Below are 17,614 nucleotides of genomic sequence, written 5' to 3' on the forward strand. Positions count from 1 at the left end.
ACGTGTGTTATGAGCAAACCTGGGGCAAACAAAATCTGCTCACAAAAAACCACAGGCCCATTTAATGCTGATATTACTTCCCCATGAAACACTAAACCTTGAGTATTAGAGCACTGATGTACTTTGTTCCAGTTTAGCCATATTCATTTGAGGTTAAGCAGATAATCCTGTGAGCTTTCGGTTTTCTTTGTAGTTTCTCACTTCTTTGGTGTAAAATAGGCTGCAGTACAGTGTTAGAAATTAACGTAAGGCTTAAACTCTCAAATGCTGTGATTTAGTGAAACATGCTTCACAGTGTAATCCTTGCTCCTAAATAACATTTGGAAGGAACACAGAAACAACTTTATGTTGGTGATTATGAACTTTGAGGCTAATTATAAGTGGTAATATGCATATATGTCTATATATGAATTCACAAAATATTGAAATAAGTTTTAGCACATAAAAGATGTCTAGGAAATCTGTGTTTGGGATGAGAAGTATTCATTTGGGGAAAGTGATGTGATGTGCATCTAATAAGAGCACTGACATAATTCCATTTTTCAGAGGGAATGATTCAGATTCCAAACCATGAAATTATTTTGAATTTTTGAGTATGTAGGTCTGAGGTGTCTATTATATGGTTTATCACAACACTTTGTTCTTGAACAGAATTTGGCACGAAGGGTTTTTTGGGGTTTCTCCATATACAAGTTATTGCCATAAATTATGACATGTTAGTGGAAAGAGGTACAAAGATATCAAGTTTGTTTCTCCCTGAGCCTGGCTCTGTAAGAACAGACTTATAAAAACTAAGCTGTTTTATCTGGTATATGGTAGATTATCTTCAATAGTGAGATAAGAGGGAACAAGTTGACCATTCAGAAATTACTGTTGTTGACCTATGAAACAGATGGAAAAGAGTTTTTTGTTAAGCTGATTGTGTAAAATGGAGTGTAGCAAAGGAATCTGAATGTGAAAATAAACCTGTCACAGCATATTGACATGTGATTTAAGCATTTACAAGGGGGATTGATGCTGTACAGAGATGCTTATTATATATCACAGGAATGATTTTTGCAGTTGCAAAAATAGCAGCTTTTATATTGTTAGATTGAGATGGGTGCTGTAAATACTAATTTTCAAAGCATGAATCAACTCATCCAAGTTTTTGATTTTAAAATCCTTTCTTCCATTATAATTAATACTCAGTTTTAGCAGTGTGATCTCAGTGTAAAATCAGCTTATCTTTCAGGCTGGCATGGATTAGGAATCTTGTTTTGATAAACAGTCTGCAGACCTGAGCAATCATAAGGCTTACATCTCAACTTTGAAATAAGGACATGTAAAAGTAAATGGGCTTGACTGAGTTTTGCTGTGAACAGATATCCAGAGCCTGAGCATACAGGAAGCTCAGCCTGTAGCTGTGGCTTGGTACATCCCCATGAATTCAGTTTTTCTACTTCAAGCAGTAATTTACTCATCTTCCTAGGTATATGTGCTAAATTTCTTAAAGGTTTTTTACCTTTATTTTTAATGCTTGTGCTGTGATATCCTTTCAGATAAAGGATTGTACTTAAATAGTTTGGAAAATTAAATATTGTGATCAATGATATAAGAACTTATTTAGGGACAAATTTGTTTTAAAAATAAGACAAACCTTTTTCCCTCATTCAGCAGGTTTGCTGCTAATGCACAGAATTCTTTGTACCAAGTGAAAAGCAAAGCAAAGCATTTTTTAATGACATAAAGATTCTGTGAAGTGTTCACAGGACAATCACCTTTTCTTGTAAATCAGTGACAATTCTTTTCATAACCCTTCTTAGTATTGGTTTAGTAAAAATAGACAGTCATTATTGCAATATGCCATTGGGATCTGTAGATACTGTGAGGTCATCTTTTCTATAGCCGACAAGAGAGTCCCATGTATTTTAAGTACACCTAGGTATTTCTGTGCTCATGAGGAGTCAGAACAGCATTAAACCTGAGTTTCCTGTGCCACTGCCATCATCTCTGTAAATGCAGATGTCTCCTCAGAGAACTTGCAGGAGTTGTGAATCACAGACACTTTTATTTTCATGTTGGGCTGTAGGTTTACTTGTACAATTTTCATCAGAATTCATTCTTCATGTTAGATAGTTTTTTCAGATAGTCTAAGCTAGTATGATAAAAGGTAAAAATGAGTTAGAAGTCCCAAAAAATAGTCAATGCTGTTGGTGTTGTCCTGGTCAGTGTGTGTCTAGTGAGTGTGTCATTGCTATGGAGCGCTCAGTGCTAGCAGAGGGTACTGCAGATATGGGTACAATGGAGTGCAACATCAGGATGCTCCTAGAAATATATGAATTTAAGATGGACACGAGGGAAATAGCCTCATGGTGCTTCGATACGGCACTAGTATGAAATGTGACATTTTTCACTAATGCTCTAAAAAAGTTTAAAGACCACAACATCATCTTCAACAGGATTGAGACTGCCAAACCCATGCTAGATTCTTTGGCTAGACGTGTCAGCTTTCTGTACTGTGATACCCAGCAGCCTACCCAGTTAGTTTTTCTCTGCAGTGAAGGGAAGTTGATTATACTGCACGTATGGCTCTAATAGTTCTGACTCGATTTTTAAAGCACAGCTCAGTAACTGAACCCCACCCTGCCATGGGCTGTGTAGGCAGACTTTTCAAACACACCACGGGATATTGGAACCAGTTATGCTCAAAAGCCAGGACTGGTTGTGGGAGCTCTGTGTGTGCTCTGGGGTAGCCAAAAGGCAGCTGTGTTCTGATCATGTAATCACAAGGCTACGACAGAGACTGAAATATTACTCAAGTCATTTGGGAACTTCTTCAATTTCCCTCTTCTCCACAGGCTTGGGCTCTGCAGGCTTCCTATTTGTTTTATTAGCACAGCTTTACTGCTCAAAGGTAACATAACTTGGGAAAGAGTAGGGATCATATTATTTTTAGCACATGGATAAATACACCTAAAAAAGAAAACTCAGTCATGCAAACCTAGAATTTACAAGAGTTATTTGGATTAAAATGACCCGTGTAAAACTACATATTACTTATTGAAAGAACCTGGAACTAACAAACTGTCACAAATAGCATGGTGTGTCCTATAGGTCATGGTGGGATATTTCATCCTGAGATCAATGAGAAGTAAATAAAATCTGCCAACTGTTTTCATTAATATTCAAAAATTTTCAAGTAACAATTAACTAGAATTTTTACATTTATTTTCTGCATGTAGAGCATCTAAAAATAAAGCCCATTTTCATTCTTTCAATACATTCTGGGACCAGCACAAAAACTGGCATCAGTGTACACCCAGGCTTGTGGTTCTTAGATAAGAGCTGATTAAGTTGTTTTTAAACAGGAGACAGGGTTAATTTTGAAGTTGGGGATTGCTGAAGAAACTCAATTCCCCTTTCTTTTTTCCCCTTAAATGTTGTACATTTTAAGCATTAAAAAAAATCTTTATCATTCTAGTGAAAATCTGTGATTACAGCTGTTGTTCATCTTTATTTCAAAGAAATGATTTTTGAGTTGCAAGGATCATAGGTTAAGATGTTTTTGGGGCTTTTTTTGTATTACAATCAGCACAACAAACACTATGGCTTGACATCCATCTGTAAATAAAGGCTGTGCCCAGTGCTAGCTGGGGGATCAGCTTTAGTCAAAATTTTCCTGTAAACAAAATACCCAGAAAGGCTCAAACTACCCAGGGAAGAAAGTGTAGGCTAATGTGGAAGTCATGACAAGTATTCTTGGCAAATTGTGATGTGTGCAGCAACAACTGCAGGTTAGTCAGAACTGCTTTTAGGGACCCTGAAAGAAGCCTGCTGTCCAGGTGCTAGATGTGGATTTAAGAAATAGGCTGTACAGTATCAAACTATATAAAAAGCTTAAAAACCACAATGAGAATATATTTTAAAAAATTTCTTCTATATTGTAAAAATTTTTAAATTAGGTCCAAACCACCATTTAAAAAGGTATGAAATGTGCAATTTTGCAAATGGAAACAAGGGGCACAGGAAGGATTCCATAGGGGTTAGTTAGAGTTGCTTTGTGATTTCTTTGTTTCCAGTTCCTTCATACACCCAGTAGTCACACAGACCTCAGAGAAGTTCTCTTCAGGCAAGTAGGACATGAGCTAAAAGTATCATTGCTGATTTCAGTAGGGAAGATGGGCTGCACCAAGGAGTAAAAAGCTATTTTAAGAGACAAATGTACAGTACAATCTATTTATGTAAATACTTGGAAAACTCGGGAACAAAATTGTTTCCTAAGTACAGAGCTGTGAAATCAGTGTGCCATATGGAGCTATAATATATGGCAGAATATTTTAAAATCCTAAGCCTTCTTGAAAGAAAACTGTTGTAAAAGTCTGCATCTAGAATAAAATGACTACTCACTTGTGTTTTAACTTAAAGCTGCAAAGATATTTCCACATGTACTAAAATTAATATAACTTGATATTGTTAAAAGGCAGTAACCCTTTTCACTTATTTCTCACAAAGCATAGAGTGTGGAAATGATAATTAAAGGCAAGTGAAACAGATGGCTGTAACATAATTTGTGTGTCTTAACTGGCACTTAACACTAATTCTAATTTCAATTTGACAAATACAATAAGACACCTATGTTGACATACACATGATGCACTTAACTACTTTTATTTATGCAAGTGAGGTATTAAAATTGTCTTGAAAAACAGACATCTAAAGAAGAGTAAATGGTATGAAGAAGAGAATAGTAGTCATTGCTTTCAGTGTTCAATGATTAGTAGTTGTACGGTTTTTTTCTTCCACCATCCCATCTTACAATTTCCATACAAAGTCTCTGTCTTACTCCTCCACTAGATAGGTAGCTTGGGAAGATTGGAGGAAATCCACCACTTTTTTCAGCAAGAATTAATTATGAAGACTGGTTTTGTTTTTTTGGAATGAAGTATAATAAGCTAAAGGTGTGTGCATCTCACACGCTGCGTATGGTACACTTTTAATATATACACTGTCATTATACATGAGCATTTTGTATATACACTGATACCACCTTCAGCAGGAAGTTAAAAGTCAATAGATAATGAACCTTGTGCTGTATCTTCCCTTCCTCTGACATAAATTTCACATGGAATCTCCTCCATCACCCTGTCTTCTATCACCTGCTCGGGGCAGTCGTGAGCTTGCTTGAAAGTGTAAGTGCTTTTCTTGAATGTGCTGTTAAACGTTTTCATGGGCTGGGGCTGCGCAAAGTCATTGCGGAAGGGCAGTTCCATGGAGCTCAGGTTGGTCCTGCTCTGCTTCATACTGGAGGCCTGGGAGCCACAGTGGTGGTCATGAATGCATCTGGAAGCTGTTGAAGGGCGGCGCAGTTTCTGATAGTTTTCAAGTTCCTCTGATAAATCTGCCAAATCTGCAGAAATTTCTTTGTCCCTTAGTGAGAACAGCTCATAGTGAGGAGGATCAAAAACTTCCTGGAAACCAGTTTTATTGAAGGCAGTCTTGCAAGCCATAACCTTTTTGCGAGGTTGCTTTACTTGCACTAGAATTGAAATGATGAGAAGAACTAAAACTATCCCTGTTGTGATGCCAATGATTGTCCCATGGGTTTTGGTGATTTGTTCAAACAATCCAGTTCTTTTCTTTTCTGCAAAGAAGAAAATTATTATGACAAGGCATTTATTAGTTTCTACTCTTTTGATAACGTATTTAAACAAAGCAAGACTGTATTGTGATTGCCATGCAAGTGATAAAATTACTTAATGGGACTGGAGACTAGACCTGTATGTCAATGGGATTTGTCTAATTCCCTGTCATTAGTGGCTACCATATGATAATTCAGTGGCAGGTGCAACTCTGTGAACCAGTGCTTGCTGACTCAGCTGGGATGAGCCTTCCTTCCTGAACCTTTACTGATGTCTATATTCCTGAATCCATGAGCTAAATAGGCTTAAATTAACCTTAAATAGGTTTAATCCAGCTACAGATGATGTTTCTCTTACCATGGTTTGCTCCTGCTGGTAACATTCCCAGTGCTGTCAGTAGAAGAAAACCTGGATTTAAAATTGTCTCGTTCTTCTTTAAAAGTGAAATATTGTCAGATTTAAGAATGACTGTACTGTTTTCACATCTCTTGGAAATGTAATGGCTGAGTCTGTTGTGTAAGTCAGTTACACCTAATTCATCACAGGGAGCTTCAGCAAAGCTCTTATAAGAGTACAATGATGAAGTTACTAAAAAAAAAAAACAGGTAGGGGGATACACCAACCAACCCAAATCATCTGGCAATTTTGGCTAGTACTTCATGTGAAAACACACAAGATGGCAGCATCAGAACAAGATGGTTTTCCATATTTAAAATTCTTATTTGAAGATTAAAGTTTTCCAGTTGCACTTCTGTTCCATTGATGTTCATGTCCTGGGGGACTGAGAGATTTCTACACTGCAACACTGGCTAGTGGGAGAGAAGCATTTAAGCCTATGAAGAAGAAAATGTAGTAGCCTAAATCCTGCATGACATTGTCAGATATCTGGCTCCTGGCATCTGAATGTGTGTACGTGTTATGTACCTAAATACCACACACAGTGCATGGGGAGAGTTATACACCATCACCATGTGTTATTTGAAACAATCCTTATGCTGAGCAGAGACTCCCAAGGAGTTGACTAATAAGAAATTACATTTCTGCTTCAGAGCTTGGGCTGTGTCCTTTGAGCTACTTTTTACCTTTGAAGTACAGGAAGATATCTCCCCTTGTCCTGCCTATCTTAGATCACAGTGGTGCCATCCATGGTGGGAGGTATGAATTTCACTGCTATGGCAGTTCTCTTGTCTGCACCTAGGTTTCTTAATTCTTGGCAGATATTTTAATCAAAAAGTTGTTTTGCAAAAGGCGATGTCTTTGCCAGTCTCTTAAAATAAATTGCACACGACTGACTTCTCTATCAATTTATGTGTTACAGGGCTTAGGCATAAGTAGGTCACAATATGCTCAGATTTGTGTAGCTATTGATATGGACTAAATGAGAACTCTGGGTGCCTGCAGGAACTAAACACAATGGTGAGCAGCTCTCTTTCTAAGGCTAAGAATTGCTTATTTGGTTGCATCAGTCTCCCTTAGCTGGCAATGTGGATCTAGTCTTCAGCTGTCTCTTAATTTCTGCTGTGCAAGTATTACAGCAGAATTTAGATTGCATTCAACATAAAACGTGAAGGGTTATTCAACATCAGATACAGCAATCTACAAATATTGGGAAAGACACAGTTTTTATGGAATTAATTCTTTTGATACTGCAGTACGTTAGTGAAGTGTGAATTCTAGGGGAGAGTCTAGAAACAGTTGGAAAAGATGGGAAAGAGATCTAGAAATTAAACTTGAGGGAATATTGAGTATTATCAAAGGTAAGGATTGTTTAGAGGAAGCTTAGTTTTACATTGCAAACTTGGGGAGTTATGGACCAGTTTTGTTGACTGGAAAACTTCCACAATATGCCTTACATTAGAATATCTATTAGTGGTGTGAATTTCTTTGTTTACCCAAAATGCAATTAACAAGTAGGGTTTTTTAATGTTTATTTACTTAAAAAATGCAAGCAGCATTTTTGCACTGAAAAGAAATTTTCTTTCAAGACTTTCTATAAAGAAGGTTTTGATCTTTTCTGCAGGGTCGGTTTCTCTTTGAAATGGAATACATATTTAAATCTTCTGGAGTTTTGTGTTCAGACCTATTGTTGCCATTCTATTTGTCAAAAAACCCCAAGCAAACAACCTTAAGTGGTTTTGTTCTATTGTTTTCTTTAGCAAGAAAAATTGTTGACCTTAGACTGGTTTTGTTCTAACTCTGACAACTGAGCTGTTCCTGAAGCATGGGAGAATGTCTGTGCTTTAACAGAATAACAATTTCTTCAAATTTTGAGAATTTTTCCTACAAAGCCTGATATTGAAACGAGTCTTTACTGCAGTTGTAATGATTGAAATAATACTCCTAACCCATGTTCTAGAAGCAGGAATTGTATTCCATAAGTGTTTATTTCATGCTCCCTAACAATTCTTCCTTCCTCCCATCCTTTCTCACACCATATACAGCAGTTGAATTTATCCTGAAATAGCCTGTGATTTGCAATTCTAAACAAATGTTTTAAAATTGTCTTTGAGGATTGTTGCTTCTATTTCAACCCTGAGAGGTTTTTTGTGCTTGAAAACTTAGTTCTGTGTTTTTTCAGCTCTTTATTTTTATCTCTAAAAGGTATTACCCATCCCTAGAATCCTTGATTTATTAAAGTTTAGAAATTGATAGGATGCAGATTCAAAAATACTAAATTCTAGTTCTTAAAAGCTGATACCCTTTTAAAATACAGAGTATATGCTGAAGAGGAAGAAATTTAGTTAAAAGCAGTAAGATCAATATTCAGGATGCTTACATGTGTCCCGAGTTTAAATAAAAAATTTGGAACACCTTCCTGAGATTAGTAGAATAGCTGTCTTCAGCATATTTCCAGGAAAAAGACATTTCATGACTTTGTTGAAAGGCAAACTGACCAGCCTAGCTCATAAAGGCTGTGGTTTGCACTATATTCACCTCTGCAGTGATTCTCGTCCCAAGGGTATGCACAGTTCTGAATGCCATTGCAGACTAAAGAATTATTGATGCACATGTTGCTATGGCAGAAGTAAGTGTTGCCTGAGCAGGGAGCTGCAGGAGAGAAGAGAAAGAAAGCATTCAGAATTTTCAGTAATTGATGCCTTGCAATAAAACTATTACCTTCCTATATCTCGGGTTTTTAACATGCATTCTTCCTCTCTGTTTCAAACACCATCACTTCTCTTGCACGTCACTGTCTGATGCTTTTCTCTCTCCATGTAATTGCTTTCAGCAATTTCAGTATTATCAATGCTACAAAACCCATTCTTGCTCCAAAGGGGTAGGGAGAAAATAGAGACAGTCACAAAACAGATAATGGAAGAAGGTTTTAGTATGTGTCTTTAAAAACTTAATACTTAAAAATCGCATGCTCACTATCAATTATATATTTATTCTGTGGAGCATCTGCTGTGTAGATGTTGTGAAGCACTCCCTGAACATCTGCATTTTAGAGCCCATTACTATCTTAAGGCAAATCAGATTTCAGCTTGTGGAGGACTGTTTCAGTAATTGCAAGAGATTTCAATAACTAGAGGCATCTAAGTCATTCCTGCTTGTAAATCAAAAGCTCTTGCATCCTCCTATTAGAGCTAATGCAGGGATTGAGAGAGTACAGTTTAGCTTTTTATGTATCTATCTATATATAGTCAGAAATTTGAAGAAAGACATTAACTAAAAGGCTGCCCCATGTTTTTGTGAGTGTTTGTTACAGTTCCTTGACCTAAGAAAAAAGATATTAGAAAGTAGTAATAATTCTTTTCAGGGTGTTGTATCATATACATAGGTAATTATTTATAAATTCAGGGCACCAAGAAACCAAGAAATTGGTTTTCCCTTTGTTTCAGTAATGTGGTATTTTAATGATGGAAATGTCTGTTATTAATGGAGTCAGTTATATACTAAACAGCAAAGATGTGTGATGGACATTCTACTATTTGGTTTCACAGGAAGAATGTGTTCTTGAGCAGTCTGGATTCTCTGAAACACAACAGGAAACCCAAAGGGTGGAGCAGGGGGAATGACTGCTCCTGAACACTGCCTTTCTCACTTAGTCATTCTGTTAGGCTTGAGAATCTCAATGACAAAAAGAGGAGCTATGCCTAAGAAAAAAAGAACATTCAAACCTTTAATTTTGATTTTGCATTCCTAAATTAACTATGTATTGTCTTTCCATGGCTTCCTCCACTGAAGCTGGTAACCTACATTCATTGGTTTTAAGCTCCTGTATTTGCTGTTGCTGCTTAACCGTGGCAATCTGGCAAGAAGTTCCATACAAGAACTTGCTTTAATTGTAGTGCAAGTATGAACACAGGACATACTTAGAGGGTATTTTGGAACAGTTTATCTATGTAATCTCAGTGCTTAAAAATGTAATAGTAACTATAACATCACTTCCTTTCTCAAGTGAGTTGAGAATGTAATCGTTTGGAGAGCAGATCTAGTCTGAAGAGCGCTGCTTTAAAACAGGATCACTTCTTCAGAAGGGTGAGATCAGGCCTGTTCTGTCAGTTATGCCACAACGTAAACATATTCTCTTTCTCATTTCCCTGTACAGGTGAATTTTTTTTTGTGTTCTGTATTTGGTTGATGAATTCTGCTGTTGCTTCTCCATCTGCCAGCACAGTCTCTATTTTACATGTTTGTGTAGTCCCTTTAAATTTTTGTGGGCATGGCTTTTGTTCACAGCTCATGAAGATGGGACAAATGGACTCATTTTCCCTTTGTTTGTTATTTGGGGAGTTTGAAGTCTAAAAGTCACAATGGTTGATCAATTCTAGCCTAGGACTTCAAGGACATAGCTGGTCTCTTGTCATAACAGCTGCCCAAAAGTGGTGCAATGCTCACAGTGCTCTTTGTATCCAGCATTACTCATCTATTGAATCAAGCCAGTAATCAAATACATTGATTTTTCACATTGCTGTTAGCTGAATTACTTAGTCAAACCTGCAAGCAGTGCTAGGTGTGTGTTAGGTGACTGTCATGCACTATTAGTTCATTTATGGAAATCTTTCCAGAAATATTGATCGTTTTCATGGTTGGCTTCATGTAATTACAAATCATTAGCAAGGTAGAAGAGAAAGATAGCTTAACAATCTAAAAATAAGATAAGCTCAGATTCACTTTTTTTCAGTTAGAAAAATTGCTTATGACTGGATTATATAAAAATACTTGAAATACTTTACAGCCACATACTTTTCAATGACTCTATCCAAGAAAGGCAGTATCTCAGGTAAATAACAATAACCATATACCTTTGCAGATGTTCTTCTGCCAGTGACTTTGAGTTGCTTTAAACTCATAAATTTGGAAAGTTATCTACCTTTAGGTGTATTTAGTATTTCAACCTCTGGCATTAAAACCCCCCCCCAAAAAAATCCAAACTCAACAACAACAAAAAACCCATCCCAATAATTATAATATAAATAGACAGTTTTCCTGGCAAAGTTCATAGCATTTTCTACACTGAAAGCTAGAATAACTTGCACTATCACCAATGTTAATAATTGTATTGAAATAAAAGCTAGTGGAAAAGCAGTTATCAATTTTTGCAAGCTGTACTTAAAACTGACATTTATTTAAATTCTCAATATCGAAAGCTTATTAAATGCCTGTTGTAGGCTAAGCAACAGACTAGCTTGAAGCATGCAACTGCTCCTTACTACCATGTACTCAGAATCTAGTTCTCTTATACATATCCGTTACTTCAGAAAGGTTGTTTTATAAAAAGTAGCTTTTCTCCTATGTTAAAATTTACTGTTTTATGGAACAGAACATAAAATCTACCTGTAACCTGAACTTTTGTGCAAGTTAGTGACCAGGATCTCGTTCAGGACTGGCTACAGACATGTTCTGTCAGAAAAGTTATTTTTTTGTTAGCAAATCTACACTATTTATTCTTCAAGCAGAACTTTTTGAAAACCTTTAGCACAAGCATAGGTCTGATTTCCTGAAATGGGAACCTTTCATTCAGCTCTCCCCGTGTATCTCAGATCTTCCCTGCAGTTCTGAACTCAGTCTGCTTTAGTGCCACATAAACGGCACTGCAATGATTCTGCAGTGGACAGTGCCGTCCTCTGTAAATATGTGAGGCAACAAAATTCCACTCAGGTACAACACCCTTAGAAGAAAAAAAAATTTCCCAAAAAACTTGCTTTCAAGAAACATCATAGTTTACAATGAGAATAAAGACTACCTCTAACCCAGGCTATGGAATCCAAACAAAATCCAGATGGCATTTACAACTCAGCTTTAATTACAGGCTTCTCGAATAAACTTGAATTTAACTACTTATCTATGCTTGGGCAACACCACAGGGCTTTGCAAAGGGAGCACACGTGAGGTCCATTAGAGCCAAATGCAGCTGAGAAGGGAGCTGCGTGGCTGGAGGGGCTGTAGTTCCAGACCCACAGCTGAAGATAGAGCTGTGTTTAGGAAGGAGAGCAAGGCTTTACAGGATCAGGCATGTTTTCTACTCTTCTGAACATCCAGAGTGGCCTTAAGAAGAGCCTGTGGTGTCTGGCAGGGAACTGGGTGCTAGTGGGACAGCAAGCAAAGCTTCAGTCCCACTGCAGTCTGTTTGAAATAAGTCTGTGCTCATTTGTAGGGAAGGATGTGTCTTTGTGAGAAGGATGTAGCCTAGGGCAGTATTGCTGAATTCAAATGGATAATAAGCTTTTTAAGAATGGAGGAAAGCTTTTCTTCAGGAACCACGTTAGAAATGTAATAAAGCAATTATCTAATTTACCTGCTAGTATGTGAAGGAAACAGAAACAATCTTTTTCATCTATTCCTGCTGCTTAATATACAGCTGATGCTTTCCCTGAAATACTTGAAGTACCCCAACACCAGGAGAATTGGCACATTATGATCTGCTTACGATCCACAAAGGAAGTGAAGAGCATTCTGAAGCGGCTCAGGCGGCTGCCTTCATCCGCCCACATGCGCACCACCCCTGTCCCCGTCTGCAGCGTCACGTCGTTGGCCACCGTGCTGCAGAACTTGGCCTTCAGGTTCTCAATGGAACTGCTCCCGTCATACACTGCAACGAAGTTCCTTTTGCATTCATTGGAATGCTCCATTTGATAGTCCAGAAATCGCATATAGATCTGTTAGGAAAGAGGAATCAATGTCTTCAGGAGAAGAAATAGAGAGGAGTTTTCTTTCTCAGCGAATCTTGAATAAGATGTCTTCTTCCCGCACACATAAATGTAACTCCCAATTCACAACACTTTTAAACTTAGATTTTTCTCCTTACATGTCCATGTGGAGCATTACCTGACATTAGTCTTGGGTATCTTTTTCACTTCTCCTACTTCCCCAAAACAATCTATATTTAAAAATTTACTTTATTTCTGCTCCCTTTGGAAACACACTACAAAGCAACACACTTGGTGAAAAAAACCCCTGAGAAGTTCTGCTAAATGTGAAGTCTGTTTCTCTAGAAAGAGATATAAGGAATGCATAAATGTACTGAAATAATTTTTAAAGTATTTTGACTGTTCTCTTTCCTTTCTTTCTAATTCATAAAAACAATGTTAAAATATAGGGGAAGGAGTCTAGTCAGAAAAGCTCTGAAGTAAAATAAGGAAATTAAAATTTATTGCTTCAGAATGAAAGCTAATTACTGAACTATAGCTGTGTTATGGAAGACACAAACCATGAAGTCAGGAGTAATTTGAATAAAAATGGAAATGAGAGAGAAGTAAGCTGGCTGTGTAGGAAGAATTAATGAATTTAAGCTAATCTTAATACTTCTAAAAGCAGGAATCTAATCCAAGAGAAGGCAGCATATGTGTTAGAACACATGCAGCAAGGAAATTAGAAGATTGGGATGGTATTTAAAGAGTAAGTAAATAATTTATTTTGCTGGAGCAGGAAACTTCTGCAAGATTGTAATTCAGTTAAAATCACATTAACACATCAAAAGGCTTTTGAAAATCTTCAATGGCTGTATTAGAATTCTCAAAATTCTTCTGAAAATTTTGAGATATGAAACCAAGTCACTCAAGCACGCTGCAAAGGCCATTTTACACTTTAACAATTCTTGGACGGCCATCGTGTTGCCAGAGAAGCAATGTGCCCTGGTGGAGGCCGAGGTGCTGCTCCCCCGTCCACGAGCTCTCCTGCGTGTCCCGCCGCAGCCGGGGCTGGCTGAGCGCCGCTCCCGATCCCCTGAGCCGCCCGCGCCGGACAGCTGCGAGCCCCGGTACACCGGGGCTGTGTGCACCGGCCCGGGGACTGGGAACGAGCCCCGGTACACCGGGGCTGTGTGCACCGGCCCGGGGACTGGGAACGAGCCCCGGTACACCGGGAATGTGTGCACCGGCCCGGGGACTGGGAACGAGCCCCGGTACACCGGGGCTGTGTGCACCTGCCCGGGGACTGCTGCGAGCCCCTGCACACCGGGGCTGTGTGCACCTGCCCGGGGACTGGGAACGAGCCCCGGTACACCGGGGCTGTGTGCGCCTGGCAGGGGACAGCGAGAGAGCCCCTGCACACCGGGGCTGTGTGCACCGGCCCGGGGACAGCGAGAGAGCCCCTGCACACCGGGGCTGTGTGCACCTGCCCGGGGACTGCTGCGAGAGAGCCCCGGCACACCGGGGCTGTGTGCACCTGCCTGGGGACAGCTGCGAGAGAGCCCCTGCACACCGGGGCTGTGTGCACCTGCCTGGGGACAGCTGCGAGAGAGCCCCTGCACACCGGGGCTGTGTGCACCTGCCCAAAGATTCTGGGACCACTGCTCAGGTGGGGTTCAGGAGGTCAGGGCAGATGAATCCCACTCTTGGGCTCCAGAACCCAGTTTGCTACCCCTTTGCCATAGCTTGCTACCAATCACCTCTGGGAGACAAAACAAGATACTCCCCTCCCCATTCCTACACCTATCAGGCTCTATTGAAAACATGGGAAAAGACAAAGACAGGTGACACTTGTGCCCCGTGGCTTTTCCTTTCTAGTCCTTCCAGAGGCAGGTTGGCCAGCACTGCTTTCCTTTGCACATTCTGTCTGAAGGTGCAGCCAAGTGCCATATTAGCTCATGCTTCACCTTACTGTCTTGTGATTTTCAGCACTTGTATTTTTTATTTTCTTCCATTTTCTTTTTTTTTTCCCTGTTGTTTTTGTTAAGATTTACTGCTGGAAATTCTCAGCTACATTAAGAACCTGTTTTCCATTGATGACTTATCTCAAAAACGTGGATGTGAGCTGTAATTGCTAGTATTTGGGCTGAGAGATGGTATTTTCCTTTAATGATTGACTTCATATATCTGCTACAAAATTACAATGGAAACTAAAAATAATTTAGCACACTTTTAGTAGAGCTATTATTTGTATGATAACAAAGGAATAATCCCATTAAAAGTGCTCACCTCTTCACAAACTCCTTTGGATTACTGTGCTAGGCAAGTATAATGGCTCCTTACTCTTACATTATATTGATTATTCTGGTAATTTTATGAAATCTGGATGTAATTTATTAAGTGTCCACTATAAACATTTTAAAAGTACTTTCATTGCTGCACTTGTGTCAGTTTTAAAAGTTTATTTTTATTACAAAATCAAATTGAGGAATTTAAAAATGTCTATGCTTATTTTTCCCAAGAGACTGCACTGTATCAGATCTAATGGATTTTATCATCATAATTCTGCCTGAATTGAAGCTTGAGAAACCACTGTCAGAATACTAAGAATTATTTTTCTGTAATGTTTTAAATCAATAATTTAGGATGATGATCTAATTTCAGGACTCACCCAACTATAACTCTGCCTTCTGGCAACATTCAATAATTTATTAAAATACTTAAGCACAAGACCTGGTGCACTCAAGTGGCAATGTAGAGAGAAAACGGGTTTGTTATTGTTTCTGGAAGAACTGTGTCTATTACTTAGGCTAGTATAGGGCTCTTGGGAACTGACTCACTTCCTCAAAGGCTCAAATATATTAATGGACTTTTAATTTCTTTCATGTCTTATCATCTTTTTGGTTACTGTTTTAGAGTGCACTTGCAAGGTGGTTAACAGGGCTGGTTAGTTAAGTGTTAGCAGTGTGTAAGAAGGCAGAGAGAAGGTTTTTTATCTTGGCAGTTACTGCTTCAAAGTATTTTTTAATTTTTATGTATGTGCAAGCAGAAGCAAAATTAAAGATGTGCATGCTCTATGGAGAAAAGTATGTGCTCTTCTGTGCAACATATTTAACAAATATTATTCTGAAACAAATATGATTCAGGCTTTAGCATTTGTATTTTGGGGTTGTGAACAGGATTTTATCCTGCTGTCTGCCTAACAAGGTAAAGCCTTCCCATTTAGCTCAGACTGCTGATGAAAGCGGGTTTCAAGGTGCTGGATTGTGAATTAGATGGGAGAAGCAGGCACATGTTCTGTTGACTTTGAACAGAACCAAATTCTCCAGTAGAACCACTGGAAGCAAAACATGAAGTTTTGGCAGTGAGATTTACTGGAAAGTACTGAAGATGTCAGCCAGCATTTTTGCCTGCAGTCTTCCAATAAAACCAGGATCCAAGTCAAATGCCACTGAAAATTGTTGCTTAAACAGTTCTCACAGTTATTTGGATTTGAAGCTTCAAATAATAGGAAGCCAGCACAATGGACTATATAAATTTAATTTCAGAAACAATTCTCTCTCTGGATTTCCTAAGCCACTGCTACATGACTCATTTCAGTAAAGTACAACATTATGCAAATCATAGTTAGTGACCATTACCTGTTGCTACTGCCACAGAAACCCATTATATACTGAATTATATGAACAAAACCCACCTTAGCATTTGGAGTGGCTTTAATTGTCCAGATACAGTCTACTGCTTGTCCTGGTTTTGTTTTTCCTTCTTGTTCTACTTGACTGGAACGTACTATTCCATCAGCTCCTGAGAGCTCAAATTGGCAGTCTAGGGAGAAGACAGACCTTGCTGTCAAAAGCAATATGACATTAATTTAAAATTTAATGTATAAAGAAATTGTTACTGTAATACTATACCTGGGATGGGATTTAAAATACCTCCTAGGTAAGTGAAGTCAGGATCTGTAATAGAAAGAAGACATGAATCACAAGGGCTATCAGTGCTTGAGAATCACTTCAAGCTTTAGTATTATCTGCAGATTATGTCCATTTTTTATTATGTCACAAAAAAAATTGCCAGAAAGTTTACTGAATCAATTGGAGCATACAAAGTTTTTTTAGATGAGAACATTATTCCACAAAGATTGACCTTATCTGAAAAAGGTAATTCTACCCTGACAGCTCAGATTTCTAGCATAACACCAAAAATTCCTATTCAGTATTTTGTTCCTACATTATATTCTGATTTTAACTATGTTAGTTTTCACTGAAACTGCTGGAGCTTCACAAGAGTACAGGGGATCTCTCTCTGTGCAAAAAGCTTATTTAGATTGATTTTATCAGACTGCTGTCTGTGTAGTTCTGAACAATTTGAACTGAGCTTAGCAGAATATATCAACACTTGGAAATTGCTAACCGCTCTTTAAAAAGTACATGAAGAAGGCTGCTCAGCCCTAAAGGTACTTTTCCCTGGGTTATCTTTGTCTCTTGTATTAGGCCATGCAGAATAGCTCTAGACATGGTTTACAAAATGCTGTTCTATGCAAAGAAAGCACTAGTTCGTGCAAAAGTGCACACTGGTTTGGTACAAAGTTCTTTTCCAAATGAAGGTCCAGAGTTTGGCTCTTTCTGTGATCCTATAAATTATTTCTTCTGTATAAGTTCATCACTTCCCCTAGAATGCCTCAGTCCTGAGCTTAAGACTCGGCACAGTTCAGAACATGCCTTCTTTGTCCTCCTCTTTTTATTTACCTGTAGTGAAAATCTATGATCACTGTATGCAAAATTCTGCCAGGTTTTCAACCTTCTTTGCAAGCTGATTTTTTTATGAAGCAGGAGTATGTGCCTATGTTCCCTTTCATTTTCACAACAGTAAAATATTTTACCACACTTCATATAAACGAAGAGGAAGGAAAAGAAAAAT

The 17,614-nt window shown here is 38.3% G+C and overlaps 1 protein-coding gene across 1 annotated transcript in view; it reads right to left on the minus strand.

Annotated features, from left to right (window-relative positions):
• Positions 1-3,193: 3,193 nt before the first annotated feature.
• The window catches only part of NETO2 (neuropilin and tolloid like 2), a 31,503-nt gene continuing 17,082 nt past the window's right edge, over positions 3,194-17,614 (minus strand). Inside the window, exons 5-9 of the mRNA XM_038148332.1 lie at positions 16,609-16,653; positions 16,392-16,519; positions 12,496-12,724; positions 8,556-8,669; positions 3,194-5,623 (exon numbers count right to left, since the gene is read on the minus strand). Of these exons, the coding sequence (XP_038004260.1) occupies positions 5,043-5,623; positions 8,556-8,669; positions 12,496-12,724; positions 16,392-16,519; positions 16,609-16,653 (1,097 nt within the window). The 3' untranslated portion in view covers positions 3,194-5,042. The remainder of the gene's footprint in view (positions 5,624-8,555; positions 8,670-12,495; positions 12,725-16,391; positions 16,520-16,608; positions 16,654-17,614) is intronic.

This window comes from Motacilla alba, chromosome 11 (assembly GCF_015832195.1).
Source record: "Motacilla alba alba isolate MOTALB_02 chromosome 11, Motacilla_alba_V1.0_pri, whole genome shotgun sequence".
Taxonomy (NCBI): domain Eukaryota; kingdom Metazoa; phylum Chordata; class Aves; order Passeriformes; family Motacillidae; genus Motacilla; species Motacilla alba.